Here is a 16,777-nt window from a genome sequence, read left to right on the forward strand (position 1 = left end):
GAGCCTCGTTGCCCGCTAGAAGAGGAGACCTGGCTAGCTGATAATAAACGAAGAGCCGCTTGTTGTGAACCCAGAGACAAGATCAGCACGAGGGACCTGGGGGGGGGGGGGGTCCAGTCTTTAACCCTGACCTTGTCTATGGTAATAAAAAAGAATGTCGCTGGAGTTAGTAGCAATACTGGCATATGACAAGGGAATAGCTGAAGCCTTGCTCTGTTCAATTGATGATCTACAAACCAACAAACTAACAAAATGATACTCAACTAAAGACCTCACTTCACCGCTGAGGGAAATTTCCCCATGTCGCGTCCGCAGCAAGTGTCCTTTGGGAGAGGAGGCAGAAAAAGGCGAGTCATGGGTTATATTGGGAAAAGGGAGTTCAGGGGCAAACCAGAAGAGACCAGAAAACTCCCCGTATCTCACAAAGATAGGTATTCGATCACTTTGAATGGCGAACCAAGTTCTTGGGACTTGAGCCACGTCTTGTCTCTTTGAGGGAAGCAGCTCCGTTGTTAGCGTTTGATGGTGTTGAAGTTAGTCGCGGGCAATAAACCGGTCCCAGACTCAATTCCTGTTCCACCGCTTTGGCACGGAGTATTATTGATTGTGGTATGTGTCATACTAATGCAGCTCTAACTTTGCTACAATGGACACCTTTGTTACATCAGCGGCTCAATGGGATGAGGCGCTGCTTCGGGTTCATCTGATCAACACCAAGGATGAAGAAAATCACTTCAACTAGCTCTTAACGTATGTGATGGTCTATATTATTGATGTTGCTCACAATTAATTTAGAGACAACAAAGGCTCTTATTACAAATAGTAACAGGAACTCTTTGATCATCGGTAATAGCGGCCTCTCTAATACTGCTGAAAAGCATGGGCCTGGATGAGGTAGTATGGAAGATCTACAGGATCATTATTTGTTAGTTAATTGCACTATAGAGCTATGGATCTAAAGTGAATGGGGACAAATAAACTTGATATCATTTTTTGGTTTATTCAAAACACCGGGTTCATGGGGACGATGGCTGATTCTATCGTTTGTAAGGCTTCGGAAGACGCAGCCGTACCCGTTGGACTACAAACAAACGATGGCGCATTGACGGGCCGTAAACATTCGGGAGGGATCGAACAAAAGCTGGACAAACACAGACAAAACAAGGACAGGCAGAGATGAAAGAGAAACGGCGGTCGTAGATTAATTTACTTACAACGCGTTTAGAAACACCCGTGAAACGAAACGCTGGACGTGCGCGAGACTCTCAGACTCTATCATGATCAAAACAATCGACGGACGTGAGGATGTCATTTTACTAATCAAGAGACTAAAATAACTAGCAATATCACGGGTGATACCTCGTGACCTCTATGTAATGCTGTTATAGGACGATATAGGTTGAATACCCTCTTAGACAGGGCAAACGAGATTGATAGCTTGAAGATCAGATATTGGACGAGTCCCTTTTCAGTCTTTTCCACTCTGCAGGTACAGAGCGCACAGAGGAGCACACGCAATCAATATATGGATCGCGTCAGCTAAATATCCACCAGTCACTCAATCCCTTGCTAGTCCATGTCTAGTAGGTGCACACAGATGGCCAGGGTTGTTGGTAATAGTCAGCTCAGCAATTCTTCCGTCATATGCATGCATGCATGCCATTTGGTTGTCCATCGGCCCCCTCTAGAGACGAGGTAATAATTATTAGAGGGACCTGCCAAGTCCAGTCCTCGAACGATTGCTTCAGCTATAGCTCAAAGCCTCAAAGGTCTTAAGCTCGACGCGATGGCGTTGAGCTTTGCCGCTAAATCATTCTGGAACTAAAAAACACATGCCAAGACGAAAGTATCATAGCTTCTCTGAAGCTAGTTTGCTTCCATCCGGCTTCTTCTCTTGGTCTTTCAGGTGTCAGCAATAGGGAAGTCATTCATATTGCATACCCGACTTGTTATTAGACAGCGAGGATTACTGCGGGCTGCAAGACAAGGTGATCGACATTTAGATCTTAGACAGTCTCAGAGCCGAATCATCTCGATTGGGCAGAAAAGTCACCGATTACGAACTTAGTCTGCCTTGTGAATCTGGGCCCTGATCTTCCTTTCCTTTTGGTTCCTGTGTATCCGTTTCTTGGGATGAGGCTGTATTCCTTTTTGCCTTCACTAGGAGAATAGTAATATACGAACTTGACCGTTGAAGGTGAAATGAAGTGCGCTTTGACGCTGCAGCAGACTGAATCCATACTACCGTGACCTTTTCTGCCTAATAGAACAACACCTTGCCCGTTTGTACTTTTCAAGACATCTTCAGCGGCCTCTACTCGAGCATCAACGCAGCGCCCTGACTGTCCTACCAGCCCGGGCTTAGCAGTTCGGGTACTGCTCGTCACCAACACCAGCACAGGGGGATAGTGGAGAGAGCAGATCCTCTACGGATACTGCAGGGGTCGTTTTCCATGGGTTTGTATAGCGTAGGTGCGTAGCATGGAGACCCATCTATCCCCTGGGGTCTTGCGGCTGCCCCTGGACATGGATAAGAGCCCTGTGACTGTCTTTCGTTAGGTCCCTAAACTTTGGTTCGGTTCGGTTCACCACTGTCACCACCATTCGCTACGCTCTAGCTCAAAATACGAACCCTTGTAATTACTGAACATGTTTGTGCTGCCTACATAATAGTTAGCAATACTCTGTATATCCGGAAAAACAAATGAAAGAATGAATGTATCGGTTCAGCTCCTCTTGGCTGCATTGAGTCCAATTAATGACGGAAACGGCAGTTGTATCAACTCCCTACCAATACTGCCGAGGATGTATGCTATAGTGGCTGGAGAATACCTAGCCACTTCAGGACCAAACTGGGGACTTTGATTGGATGAGAGTCATCGGGGAGATCGAACAACAATGGAAGGCGGGTTTCTCTTGTTCTCTGCAGGGACCTTTTACCATAAGACAAAGCTACTATAGGTAGGTAGGTAAAGAAACTGAGCAAGACTCAAAGTAATTTACCTCGCTAGTGAGGTATTCATTAGGAAAGTAGGAGGATCCTTGCCAAGCCGAGGCCGGTTTAGTTTGTAAAAGCAAAGCCATGACTCTGTCTCTTGCATTTGACTTTCGGGGGACGGATCGAAGCAAATGATGGTCCGGGGGGGTTTGTCTTGGCCGTGTTGGCTCTAGCAGGGCCGCTATTGCAGGTGATATTTATGCTTTGCTCTGCTGTGAATGGATGACAGATCTCTATCGGGGAGGAAAAGTTGCCCGCCGTTCAGCTGTTGCATGTCTCTTTGTATTGTGCATTCCGCCACTTGGAAGCCACAGTTGATGTTTATTGCATGGCAATTTATTTTTCCTTCTTTTTCTCTGTGTTTTGCTGATCGTAGTCCCGATTGTCTCCTGCAAGTTTTTATTTTTATGTTTGTGATATTTACCCCTGTTGACTGACGCATGCCTCAGTCGAATCCGTCTCTCGTGCTGTCTGGCTCAGTGGAGAGAGGCTCATCAGAATTAGAACCCAATTCGCTTGGTCGGTTAGATCCCATCCCATTTTCTCTCCTCTTGTCGCGTGCAAGTGGATAGCTACAAGGTTGTGCTTTAACCTGATCGCTGGTTCTGGCCGAATTAATTAGCAGATTGCGACTGGGACTGACTGGGACTGGGGAGAGACCCGACCTGACTTGCTGGTGTTGGTCCTTTATTGATCGCAGCTTTTTCCTTTTCTCCTTCCCAATCTCTCACGCACCCCCTCCCCCATCAACTTTAGTACTTACACCCCCCTCCCCATGTCAAGCCCGATCCAAAGCCAATCCACCTGAACATTCACCGGCCGTCCCTATTCATCTCGACGTCGTCTTCTTATTCCTCTAATCCCCCTCCAATTCTTAGTTTCTCTGTTACCGTAGTATTTTGCTCGCCGACTGTCGCTTCGTTCAGCTGATTTCTTGCGAGGGGTGAGGCAAAGCGAGATTTCAAAGCCACGGCATATCCAGCAGAACGACACTTAATATTCACAGTTGCACTGCGGGATGATACACCAATAAGACACCATTTGGGCGAGACACCAGAACAGACGAAGCAACCTCTGATATCACTCAGCGTTTCATCGACGAATCAACTGTGATAGACGACCAAGACATCCTTTTACGAAATCCATTCGCTGCAACAATTGAAAGCATTAACTTGCTTATTTTTATCATTAAAAGTATTGGATACCCGTTTGAATACCATACCAGCGACGCCACCTTTCTCGCACATGTTGGCTCAAGAGCAGTCGATATCGTGCTGACCAAATAAACCCCAAAGGGGGGAAACGATCAACTGGGCGACGAAACACCCAAGATAATTAAGACGTCGCCGGCATCATGCGCAAGTTCGGCTTTTCCGGCCGCAAAAAGCAGGCTCCTACGGTCACAGTCACCGCCCCGCCCATGAGCAAGGCCCAAAAGATTTTGGGTGCTTCAGCCATCAATATCGACAACAACTTCTCCAGTTCAACTCTCGACCTTGCTGTACCCGCCCCCGATGCATCCCAGACCCTGAACCATGGCCGTGTATCTCCGGCAAAACACGAGCGCGGGACACGGGAGTGGGGAGATGAGTCCGAGATCATACCGAGGCACTTCAAAACCAGCGGTGCGCCCACCGATGCACATGATGATGATGCTTTTGATATGGCGAGCATTCTTCGAAAGCGGCAGTCTTCATCGACACTAAGCTCGTGGTACGACAAGACCAAGCAGCCTCTTTCCGTGACCCAGCAAACGTCGGCTTCAGCCATGGCCAAGGGCATGCCTTCAAAAGCAGAGAGGATGTTGGATATGGAGAACTCAATTGCCGAGGCCAAATTAAAGAAGAAGAAGCCTACAAAACTCGACTTGTCTCATCTCATGGGACGGCGGTCCAAGAAGAACGAACCACAATGGGAGGGTCCTATGCTAGACCAGATTACTCGATCTCCATCTATTCTATCACCAACCAGCACACCATCTTTACGGGGCAAACTTTCAAGACGACCTACAAAAGAGAGTCTAAACTCAGCACACTCAGACACAACCCGACCAAAAACGGACGAGGGCAGTCGCCGACCACAAAATCACCTAAACGGTTTACCTAATCTCTACGAACACTACGAGCAAATGTCATTCCGCTCAATCATTGATGATGAGTTGGACGAGGCTGATGAGGAGGAGCGGGTTCTGGAGAAGTCCAGAGATTCACACCAACCAAAGCCCAGTAGAATACTTCGACATAGCAAGTCTGAACAGCGCATACCACCGGGCCACCACGCCGAGCATATTGTTTCACAATACGCAAAACGCAACCTGCCTCCACCACCACCTCAATCTAACATGGCCAAGAAGTCTGACCAATCCTCACTTACTGACTGCGCTGCGAGTGTTTCTAGCAGACATACCCGCACGTCCAAGGCCTCGAAACGTACGAGTAGGAGTTTCCAGGATGCGGATCTGCAGGGCAAGAGCGTGCTTTCACTATCCTCGGACTCCGAAGACGACGAATACACCGAAACCTCTTCCAAGAGTCAGCCTTCGATACCCGAGTACGCCACATCGGATACTAGCTCGTCTATCGACTTCCGTCCAGGCACGGCTCGAACTTCCGAGAGCGCTGATAACAGCTCGAAGCGGTTGAGCAGATCGAGCAGACAGACAACAGGATCCAGCAACTACCTGACCATCCCCAACGGGCATTACCGAGCCCCCGTTGTGGCCCCAAGGTCAAGTTCCCTATCTGGAAGCTCCACCAACACAATCCAAGAAGGAACTGCTGGACCAACACCGTCGCGCACGTCAAGTCTTTCCAACTCATCAGTAAACACTTCCAACACCGGCCACAGCAAGTCAAATCTCAACAAGGTTGTTGCTCTGTACCCCGAGCCGGACACTCCGGATTATCCTGATTACGAGGAAGACAAGGAGGGCGAGGACTCTGAAAATGAGCCCGAACCTGGGCTTGACTTCCTGCCTGCTATGACTTACATTCCTCATGGCTCCATCTCTACCACTGCCGATGCGCCAACACCTCCATTGAGCCCAAGCTCCGTCGACTTTTACATTCGCTCCGCTCACTCATCGGTTGATGGAAAGGATAGCCACAACCGCTTCATGGCGGTCACCCGCCAGGAAGAAATGCTTCTGTCTGCCCTTCGCCACAAGCGACAGACAATGCGCAGCTCTGTTGCCTCCGAGATGGACGAGAAGATTTCTCAAAAGGGTCACCGATCCAAACCATCCGAAGCTACTATTACCGAGGAGACAATGGACTTTGACTTCCCAGCACCCCCCACCTTCAAGAACAAGACCACGGTTAACGCAGAGGGAACAACCGTCATCGATCTGAGCCACGAAACGCTCAAGGGCCGCGCAGATGAACCCGCTGCATCCACCAAGCAAGTTCATCACAGACAACGATCCCGCAGTCAAGACCATCAGCAACGGGAGCGCATCCTTCTTTACATCGACAAGGGTCTCGCTGCTGAGCACTCCTTTGATGATTCCGAGCCTAGCCCTGATCTGGATGATTTCTACGATTACAACTACGACGACGAGTCCGCAAGTGATAGAGATGTCATTTCCGAGGAGATGTATGTCCAGCAGCGTCGCCTTAGCGACCGAAAGGGCCGTCACTCAGCCCTCAAGCGCTCATCGAGCCGAAACCATCAACAGAGCCCTCCCGCTCCTGCCCAACGCGATACTCTTGAGGTTGGCGTGCCTCGACCCGACAGTCCCATCTCTCCTGATGCTATGTCGGCATCTGCTCCTCGAGTCAACAAGACGATGGCTCGTTTGAGTGCTGTTGGCCCTCCTGCTAAATGGGGATTTGAGGACTGAACAACGCATTCTAATTAACATCCCTGGGGATTTACGATACACTTTACCGACGCTTTATTTTTTATTATCTACACGCATTTGAAAACAGCATTCTGGGGATTTGGAGTATTTATTTATTGGATACCTAGATCACGAAGATGATCGCACGCGCATTCAACATTTTCTTTTGTCAGCGATGATTATCTACAACTTGTTTCATTTCCTGATACTTTTTTGAGGGAGATAAAAGCGGCGTATGGGGAATACTTGGCCTTTTTTGTCATGAAGGCGGAACGGAGGATGATTATGCGCACATATCTTTTTTCGGGTATCTTGGACTGTTTATTCTTGCATCATCTCTACGAATCGGCTATGTCTCGAACTATTGGGATTGGGGTTTGAAATAAGGACAAGGCGCAAGAGGGGCAGCAAGTTTGTTCTCTTTGATGAGCGTGATGAAAAGCAAACAACAGAAATGTATGGGACTAATACGATGAAGACGGATAGGAGGCGAAGCATGATTTGGGACGCGGGCAGGCTTTGTGTATCATATTGTACCTAGTTCGCGATAGTCGCGATGTCTTGAACAACAGCGGAATAAGGCCATGTGGCTAATTCAACACATTTAAAAATGTTTTGTTGATCTTGAAGTTCTGTTTCTTTTATCTTGACATAAAGACGTGATGTGCAGTTTGTGGTTGGGGTTTAAGCGTAGGTAGAGCCCTCGGGAGGCTGGGGGATCTTCTTATTCTGGGACGAAGCCATGTATCTGAGGATGGTTAGTATAGCTTCCTCTCTCATGGCGAAAGCTTGACGTACCTTCGCAGCTCGATGAGGACAGTTTCCATAGTGTTCTCGCGCTTCCACTGGGCGAGGCAGGGGAGTTGGTTAGGGTCCACCACGCCATTGTTGGGGTTAACACAGGGCAGGTTGACCTGGCTGATGAACTGAATTGTGGGAGGCTTGTCGGGGTAGTCGAGACCGCAGTGCATCTTGACGCTGTAGATGCGGTTCTCATGAACGGACTGAAGCGGGAGGTATTAGTTACTTGCGAGTATATAGATCTATCGCTTGGAGTGGGAAGGGCACGTGTGCGATCGTTTGTAAATCCACAAGAACTCACATGAGGAGGACCAAGGATTGTGCCGTTCCAACTGCTCATGAGAAGATCCTCAGGATCCTCAAGACCGTAACTGCATGCCTCAGCGCCGAGACCCTTCTCTCCCTTCTCAAGCTCCTCCAGTAGGCGAAAGTTGCGAGGAACCTTGGCAGCCATGGTGTCGGTTACTCGAAGAGACTCTGTCGCAGGAATGATTGTTTGATTCGGAGGTTCAAGATGTTTGTAATTTTGCGAACAAAAAAGTCGAACGATGTGTAAGACAAACAGAGAAAGTGTGTGGTTTCGCGATAGATGACGTTGGTGTAGTGGCGGTTAGGAATTGGGCGACTTTCGGATCCAGTCACTCACTCCTTACAGCGCGGGGCACAGACAAGCAGACAACAAAAGGGAAGGCGGTGGACTTTCGGTTTGTCTCAAAGTAAAGGAAAGAGTTCCCCGCCATCATATCGCACAGCCAAGCCACAGAGAGTTAAGGTGTTCACAAGCCACCCCGCGTCACATCGAGCTTGCCTGTTCTACCGGGGAATTATCGGAATATCGACAGCTCCCCAAGCTCATCCGATCAACAGACCACAGTGTTTTCACACGTCATTGTCGACTCTCCCATCAATCCCGCGATCGATTTAACAATGGCCATGTCCCTCGCGCGGGTCGCCCTCAGGGCACCGCATTCGCAATCGAGGCTTGCTGCTGCCGCCGCCACTATCACGGCTCGAACCATTGCCGCCCATGGACGACCCTTCAGCACCACGAACCAAGCTCTTATCCCCTCCGGCTTCGGATCTCCGGTTGTTCCCTCTTACTTTTCCAAGCCCCGGCTCCCGGCCAATACAGTGATTCGATTCGTGCCTCAGCAGACGGCTTGGATTGTCGAGCGTATGGGAAAGTTTAACCGCATTCTCGAACCTGGTCTGGCTGTTCTCGTGCCCTTTATCGATCGAATCGCATACGTCAAGAGTCTCAAGGAAGTCGCCATTGAGATTCCTAGCCAGAGTGCCATTACTGCGGACAACGTTACTTTGGAACTTGACGGTGTTTTGTTCACGCGTGTCTTTGATGCGTATAAAGCAAGGTGAGTTGCTGCTACAAACATGAGGAGCCATTGAGGCACGATACAATCAGACAGCTGACGTGTATGCAACTATACAGCTATGGAGTCGAGGATGCCGAATATGCTATTTCTCAGCTCGCCCAGACGACTATGCGATCCGAGATCGGTCAACTGACCCTTGACCATGTTCTCAAGGAACGTGCTGCGCTCAACACCAACATTACTGCTGCCATCAACGATGCCGCGGAGGCCTGGGGTGTAACCTGTTTGCGTTACGAGATTCGAGATATTCACGCTCCTGGTGCCGTTGTCGAGGCCATGCACCGACAAGTCACTGCCGAGCGTTCCAAGCGTGCTGAGATTCTCGAATCCGAAGGTCAACGACAAAGTGCCATCAACATTGCCGAGGGTAAGAAGCAGAGTGTTATCCTGGCTTCCGAGGCGTTGCGCGCCGAGCGTATCAACGAGGCCGATGGTGAGGCCGAAGCTATCCGTCTCAAGGCGACTGCCACTGCCCAAGGTATCGATGCTGTCTCAGAAAGTATCCTCAGGGGTGATACTGGTGCCCAGGCTGCTGTCAGCTTGAGAGTTGCCGAGAAGTACGTCGACGCCTTTGGCAAGCTGGCTCGCGAGAGCACTGCTGTTGTCGTCCCCGGAAATGTTGGAGATATCAGTGGCATGATTGCTACTGGTCTCAGTGTCTTTGGCAAGGTTGGCCAGGCTCAGGCACAGACCATGGCTAAAGCTATTGTCGAGCCCAAGAAGGAGACACAAACCGAGACCGCAGAGCTCGATGGTCAGGCGAAGCCCGATGTTAAGGAGACAGTTCTTGAGAGCTTCAACCAAGCGACTGCCAAGAGATAAGGAGAGAGAAAGACCATGATTTATCAAACTACATGACATATCACGGAGGAACGAGGCGGAATCATCCACAAATCAACTCATCACTCAACCACCCAAACATGAACATTCCACACTACTATGACTATCGGCGTTTAGCGGATGTATTATAAGGATCCTGCGGAGGGGTCATTACTGCCAGGCTCTTTAAAAAGAGTCGGGGATCGGAGAGGAACGTCATCATGTATGAACAAGTTTTCTTATTTCGAATGCAAGCGCATGGCAAAAGGACGGAAAATCACGGCCTACATACCAATCAGTGATCCTAATTCTCTCGGCACATACTTTGCTGCTGAGCTAGGAGACATATAAAGAATCGAATTAGTTTGACGTTACAGCATTGTTGGTGTACATGACAGGTTCGTTGGTGACTGAGTGTCGTTGAGAATTGCCTTATTTTCATTTGATTGCTCTACACGATGTTTCAATTTGAAGGTAAAAGGACATAATCGAGGTGATTTCGGTCAAACTATGCTCATTCTGATTTAGGGGTATAATATTTACAGATAAAGTCAAGTCCACCGAACTATTCCTTGAAACTCTTCTCGTGGTAACATGATTCATTATTTCCATCTCTTCCATACCTAGGTACGTGGGATCACATGTCAAACAACGAAAAAAGATCCTGCTGGAATGACAAAAGATATCTTGCTCCGACATGGTTTGCCTATTACGGATCGCAACTCAAAGAAGGAGAGGAATCAAAGCAATAACACCCATAAACAAGCTAGGCAGAACAACCGAGCCACCGTTGCTTTCACCTCCACCAGTGCTGCTTCCACTGCTATCTCCATCACCACCACCAGCCCTTGGGCCAGTGGGTATGGGCTGAGAGCTGAATGTAGGGAAAGTATCATCGTCGCCGATGGTAGGGGCGGGTTCGATCGAAGGAGCAGTGAAAGAGGGAGTGTCGAGAGTTCGTGTTGCAGATTCTCGGGTAAAGGTGAGCTTGTCGTCATCATCGTCGTCGTCGCTTGAACCGCCGCTGCTTCCACCTCCGCTTGAACTGCTGTATCTGCAAGTACCGTCGCTGGAACAGATCTGTCCCGACAGGCAGTATCCCTTGTCGCAGCAGACCATTCCCTTGGGCATGCAACCGTCGCCGCAGGTTTCTTGGTAGCTGGCACAGCTGCCGCTGGATGAACCACCAGAGCCACTACCAGAGCCATATCGACATTTTCCATCAGATGTGCATGTCTGACCGCTGAGGCAGTACCCGGAGTCACAGCAGACCATACCCTTGGGCATACAGCCATCACCACAGGTCTCTTCGAAGCTCAAGCAGGAACTAGAGCCCCCTGAGGAACCACCGGAGGAACCACCGGAGGAACCACCAGAAGAACCACCGCTCCCTCCGGATGAGCCTCCGGCAGAACACTTGCCGTCTGAAGTACACTTCTCGCCTTGATCACAGTAGCCTGTGAGACAGCAGACCTTGCCCTCAGGGATACAAAACGAGCCACACATCTCCTTGCCGTCTGTGCAGCCCGAAGGTGGACCAGAGCAAAGCTTCCCGTCCTCGCAGCAACCGGTAGATTGGCAACGGTAGCCATCTTCGCAGTACGTTCCAGATACAGTGCTACAACACTCGCCACTGGATTCGATGCAAGTGTTGCCGCATGCTTTCGTGCCTCCCTCACAACCCGCCGCCGCCATGCTGAGAAATTGGGGACGGGGAGTGAAGCCGGAAAGAAGGGGGAGACCTTTTTTGTCTGCTTTGTTGGCACTGAAGTAGACGCTGTCTGTTGCGACTGTCAGGCCCGCAAGGGCGAGAAGGAGGGTTGAGCGCAACATTGTTATAGGGAAGTGTGCATGAACCGAGTCTCAAGGGGTATGTGGTTTGGGGAGACTTGACCAGGCAAACAGTTGTAAACTGGGCATCCTCTTGTCTTATAAGACTGCGGGTGCTAACAGGCAGCTACTAGAGAAATGGGCTGAAAGCCTTCCGTCGAGTCACTTACCAGGTTTACTATACTAGCCGGGTATAGCAGTGCTAATTAATGCGTCAAATCAACGCCACTGAAATATCTCCAGGGTTCAGAGGTGCAAACCCCATTTCGCGATGACTTCGTGCGGGTACTCCATCCGCTTGTACTAGAGAAGGATCATCCACCAATACAAGTTGTTCCTTGTCGCCACAATACTGTGCCTCACTACTATAAAGGTAGGCAGCCATATGTTTGCCTATACGAGAATACGATCATCGACTGTGTGTTGTTAGTGCTTGGGACCTGAATAGATCTGCGTCGACGCCAAAGACTCATCCCAAATAGGGTATGAGTGCGAGAGACCGTCAGACGGCACAACCAGTTTCCGGATGGGACAATGTAACGGAAATCTACCAGATCATCAAAGAGACTAAAAAAAGTGTTGTTGCTGGCTTAAGTTGGTGGGGACCTCAAGTTCAGCTTTGCTTAATCCCTGCACCGATCCCAGATAGCCTATCCTAGTTTAATAGGAAAGAAGTTGCAAAAACGACGATCCCTTGGACGAAGATCGGTCACAAGGCCTCAAGACTTAGAAGAACCCTGTCACTCTCATAAAGCTTGTACTGCAGTGTAACCCAAGTATGCTGCGAGGTTGGCCGTTGGGTATGAGTTGAGTCGAATTACACGGAAAAGGGCTGAAAAAAGTGAAACAGCCACTTTACAACGTTAAGATTAGGCTTCTTATTTCTCGCTGCAGGGTCCCGTTCAACAATAACGGGTTTTCGTGCACTAACATGATTGAGTAACTGCCCTACGACGATCAAAACAGGTGAGGGTCAGCCACTTGCACTAGAGCAGAATCGAGGTCCCAATATGGCTTCTCGTCAGTGACATTCATATCCTTGGAATAGAGTTTAATTCTAGTTGGAAAGAGGAAGGAAAGCCAAATTTGTAAGGCTGATCAAGACCCTGTGCCTTGGCTTGTTTCTCTGGTACCTATTATGCGAAAATTCCCGCATTTTCATCATGGTTGTAGGGTCTTTTGGGATGCAGCTAAAATGGCTGACATGGTCCAGATGCCTTGTGCACTGAGCGGTGGAGGTGGCGTTGCTAGCACGAATACTAACCAAATTACGGATGCTCGCATGGTGTTGATGAAGGGTCATTGAATTTCTCATCCTTGCTCCAACACTTGAAGTCTACCTCGCCATCACTCCTGTAAGGGAAGCATTAATGAAGAATTAAAATGTGTGTGCTGTGTCGTCTAGTATTTATGTAGACACATCTAACCACAGCAAGAGCAACTTTCAATAACGAGTAACAAAGTGAACTGTGTTCATATGTAACCATCTCTAGCAAACTTCTCATTAATCCCCCACATTGTTGACATGGTACCTCAGCTCAAGGCCATATTCTCATCCACTTACACTCAAGCTCCCACCCGAACATCCATCTTCACCGTAGTCCCAACAATCTCCTCACAAGCAAAGGAAACCTTTAGTTGCTCGCCACTCTTGGCACTCAACCCGATGATAATCTCCTTGCTGCCGACCAATCGTTTTGCGCTTCCTCGCCAAAACCAGACAAGTCGTCCATTACCCCCTTCGACCACCAAAGTGGCCCAGGGTGTGCTGCCCTTCCAAGTAGGCGTCTTTTCGTTGGTGAACCCGAGGACAGCTCGAGCAATCCAGAGCGATTCACCTACAGCTTGAGTTACAGATTCTGGTAACGATGTTGGAGTTTCGGGGTTGTATTGACCGATCACTTCAAAGTCGAGAGTAAGAATGGGAAATCCTGCTACTTTGTGCAGCAGCGTTTGGCCAAAAGGTGGGTTTCGACTGAGAATTCGCTCAATGTGGTAAAACTCCATCATGGACAATTCTTTTATTGTCTTAATATTGGCCCGAACGAGCCTGTCCTTCTTTGCCGGACCAATACCCTCCACTTGTAAGAGATGGTTGTCACTCTTCTCCCAAACTTCAGCCTTGACACTTCTCAGCACGTCGAGAGTTGTCTGGAGTCCTCTTCCATCGCCCCTCTCTCCAAGGATATCAGCCAGACATCTCAGAACGCGATCAAGCAGCTTGTACATCTGGCGGAGTTCTTGGTATAGCTGTTTTCGAGCTTCCCCTTTCAGCTTGTTTGGCCAGCCAGACTTGGTGAGGTCGATCTGCACGAGAAGGATGACTTTGTGCCATGGCTTGGATATGAATTCGGGGATTGGAAAGGGAATGCCTGTGCTCTCGTTGATTGCTCGGAAGAAGGCGGTCTCATGTTTTCGGATGGGGAAAGTATTAAATTCGGTCGCAGAGCAGGCTTTCTTGAGAAGGGCGAAAGTATCTGGGTTGCTTTTGATCTCGCAGAGGACTTTGAAAGTTGACTTGGCCAACTGATACCGCATCTGAATCTCGTGCAAGGGCTGTGAGACCAGGTTTTGCGAGTTCAATGCCGCCTGCTGTGATGCCGACATGGTACTTGATGTTTGAGTTGACTGAGAGGGATCTCCTTAACTCCTGTAACAAGAACTGAACGATGCAGTCTTTAAATTAGAGGTGCACTCATTATGCTTAGAGGTGGTTAAGTCTCTCTCGTCTTGGTAGGTAGGTATGGGAAGTCGCACCTTCCTTGACTTACAGCTCACTGCCACCCAACTACCGAGGCAGGAGATACTGAATCACCTGCCCACCTCTGGTGGACACTAATCGGGAGCTTGAGACACATTTTGTTTATCATCACTTTCAGTAATAAGGTAGGTACCTATGATAAGACTCGCAAATAACAGAGGTTCTTATCTAAAATAATGTAGTCACCTGTTGGGTACCGTTTATCGGTCCATGATCGCCTCAGAACGAGAACTTACACCAAGACTATATGAGTTATCTTATAAGAAAAATGATTTGTCTCTTCAGCTCACGTACCCAACAACATGATAACCCAGGTTGTGTATTTACGACTACAATGTAGTTCTTGCAAGATAAAGACTTGGATATCGCGATATCTACTGTTACTCTGTGTAGAAAGTGGGGTTAATCATCGGCGAAGAGTCATATTCTACAAGACCAACTACACAAACAGAAACACTGGACTATATCTTCTTATATTGTGAAGACAACATCAGTATTTTGATTGTACTGTACGACTAATAGAAGAAGTGTCAAAATGTCATCCCGGTCTCCTTCATTTTTTCTTCCCAACTCAACTTCCTGCCGAGTTCTCGACCGCTTTAGCGACTTACCCGACGATATACAAGTCGAAGAGGATGACGAGGGTAAAGTTCCATTCTGGCCGCTTCTTTGTCACCTTATCAGCACTCCATTGTCGAGTATTGTGCAACTCATAGACCGGCTACAGACAATTTCCGCAAATGCAGAAACATGTCAAGATGGGGATTATGCCTTTCTGAAGAAGTTCCTGCAAGACCAAGATGAACCTAAGATTCTTGATATTACATGGCCCAAGATCCGAGATATTGCCCTTGATCTTCCGGTTTATTTCCCTAATGGACAACTTGAACTTCTTCGAGCAGACTCTCCGCTTCGCTTGAGCCGTGGTCAAGTCGCTTGTCTTGTGGCCCACCAGTTTCTCTGTTCATCGGTACCTCAGAGGAGTGATGATGGTTACCAAGATCTAGGTATCTGGTACTCATCGGAGCAGAGACATCCCACTGCGGTACAGATGTACCTTGAGGCTCTATTTATATACTTTGATGATCTGCCAACAGCAAAAGATCTACTAGAGGATTACAAAATTGGTCCAGATGAGATTCACAGCGCCGTCTCATACGAGCTTCACCAGAGCAGTCAAGTGTCTTTGTCCACTGCTAAACTGGAACCAGTGCAGGTTAGATACCTGGACATCCACACGTCGGATACCCACCACCCTCACGTTCAAGGGAAAGGAGGGGCCGTCGTTGTCTCATCAAATAAGGTCCTTGGCTTCGGCCAGTCAGCTACTCAGGAAGAGATATTCGTTGGTATTGCCCCGGAGGCATACCCTGTTGTTCTAGTAGCACCTCATCTGACTGACAACACAGTCATCACCGTTTCGGGTGCAAGAGCAATGGTGGATGTCAGAGGTCAACGGCGTAATATCGAGTGGGAGGGCCGTCCTGTGTTATCTCTTAATAACCAGAAACCTTGGCAAGGAGGACGTCTTGTCTTTATGGACGCTCTGGAGATGGACATGGTCGAACACTCATCGAGTAACGACCTACCCGATCTATATCCCGAGAACATCGATCGTGAGATCAACAAGGCAATAAACGGGTTTACCTCCTACAACGGTGATTCTGTGTTTACTGGTCTCTGGGGCTGCGGTGCTTTTGGTGGTGACCCGGGGGTGAAATTGGTAGTCCTATGGCTTGCAGCAGGGGCGTCAAATATTGAGCTCAAGGTAGTGGTCGGGCCTGGAGAACATCATCTCGGGAAAGAGCTGGAGGGTGTAGTCAAGGCTTGTAATGACTTGACTGTCAATGACGTGCGAGAGATGCTATTGAGAGTACCCAAAGAGTTACGGCGTGAAGGGATTCTAGAGTGGATTGCGGAAGAAGCTTCAAGGGTTTCTCAACATCAGACGATATGAGTGAATGATCGTGATTAGGCGATGAGATTGGAAGCGATTGATTGGCAAGTCATCTCCGAGGAGTTGGGATGTGGGTATGATTGTCAGCGTATATCCCAGCTGTTGAAGACATTACGGTATTAGATCGGGTTGTGGGAGTTGTCCGTGCTACCGGTATAGGCATAACGTTTGTCGGCCTCGACAGGACAAGATAATCTGATTGATTAGAATACGTGCCTGATGAGAATGCGCGTATTCGCGCATTGATTAATACCCAAGACCCTGGTGATGTGTGGAGCCAAGGTCAAGAGATCAAGATTGAACGCGGACTTGTGTTTCATATGTTAAAGACATGCTACCTTGAATCGAAGAGTTTGCATTGAATGCAACATTAACAAAA

The 16,777-nt window shown here is 48.7% G+C and overlaps 6 protein-coding genes across 6 annotated transcripts; 3 read left to right on the forward strand and 3 right to left on the reverse strand.

Moving 5' to 3' along the window:
• Positions 1 to 4,352: 4,352 nt before the first annotated feature.
• On the forward strand, positions 4,353 to 6,839 carry FPOAC1_012396 (uncharacterized protein; the record flags this gene model as incomplete). The annotated part of the gene is made up of 1 exon (XM_044856752.1): positions 4,353 to 6,839. The coding sequence occupies one exon, from the start codon at positions 4,353 to 4,355 to the stop codon at positions 6,837 to 6,839; it is 2,487 nt and encodes an 828-aa protein (XP_044704065.1).
• Positions 6,840 to 7,523: 684 nt separating this feature from the next.
• Positions 7,524 to 8,094, reverse strand: SPM2 (Ubiquitin-conjugating enzyme spm2; the record flags this gene model as incomplete). The annotated part of the gene is made up of 3 exons (XM_044856753.1): positions 7,524 to 7,587; positions 7,638 to 7,843; positions 7,942 to 8,094. The coding sequence occupies 3 exons, from the start codon at positions 8,092 to 8,094 to the stop codon at positions 7,524 to 7,526; spliced, it is 423 nt and encodes a 140-aa protein (XP_044704066.1).
• A 473-nt stretch (positions 8,095 to 8,567) lies between these two features.
• On the forward strand, positions 8,568 to 9,853 carry FPOAC1_012398 (uncharacterized protein; the record flags this gene model as incomplete). Its single annotated transcript, XM_044856754.1, has 2 exons — positions 8,568 to 9,010; positions 9,088 to 9,853. The coding sequence occupies 2 exons, from the start codon at positions 8,568 to 8,570 to the stop codon at positions 9,851 to 9,853; spliced, it is 1,209 nt and encodes a 402-aa protein (XP_044704067.1).
• A 720-nt stretch (positions 9,854 to 10,573) lies between these two features.
• Positions 10,574 to 11,683, reverse strand: FPOAC1_012399 (uncharacterized protein; the record flags this gene model as incomplete). The annotated part of the gene is made up of 1 exon (XM_044856755.1): positions 10,574 to 11,683. One exon carries the CDS (start codon positions 11,681 to 11,683, stop codon positions 10,574 to 10,576), a length of 1,110 nt encoding a protein of 369 aa, XP_044704068.1.
• A 1,563-nt stretch (positions 11,684 to 13,246) lies between these two features.
• FPOAC1_012400 (uncharacterized protein) lies at positions 13,247 to 14,287 on the reverse strand (the record flags this gene model as incomplete). Its single annotated transcript, XM_044856756.1, has 1 exon — positions 13,247 to 14,287. One exon carries the CDS (start codon positions 14,285 to 14,287, stop codon positions 13,247 to 13,249), a length of 1,041 nt encoding a protein of 346 aa, XP_044704069.1.
• Positions 14,288 to 14,976: 689 nt separating this feature from the next.
• Positions 14,977 to 16,398, forward strand: FPOAC1_012401 (uncharacterized protein; the record flags this gene model as incomplete). The annotated part of the gene is made up of 1 exon (XM_044856757.1): positions 14,977 to 16,398. The coding sequence occupies one exon, from the start codon at positions 14,977 to 14,979 to the stop codon at positions 16,396 to 16,398; it is 1,422 nt and encodes a 473-aa protein (XP_044704070.1).
• Between the last annotated feature and the right edge of the window lie 379 nt (positions 16,399 to 16,777).

Source organism: Fusarium poae, chromosome 4 (assembly GCF_019609905.1).
Source record: "Fusarium poae strain DAOMC 252244 chromosome 4, whole genome shotgun sequence".
Classification (NCBI taxonomy): Eukaryota; Fungi; Ascomycota; class Sordariomycetes; order Hypocreales; family Nectriaceae; genus Fusarium; species Fusarium poae.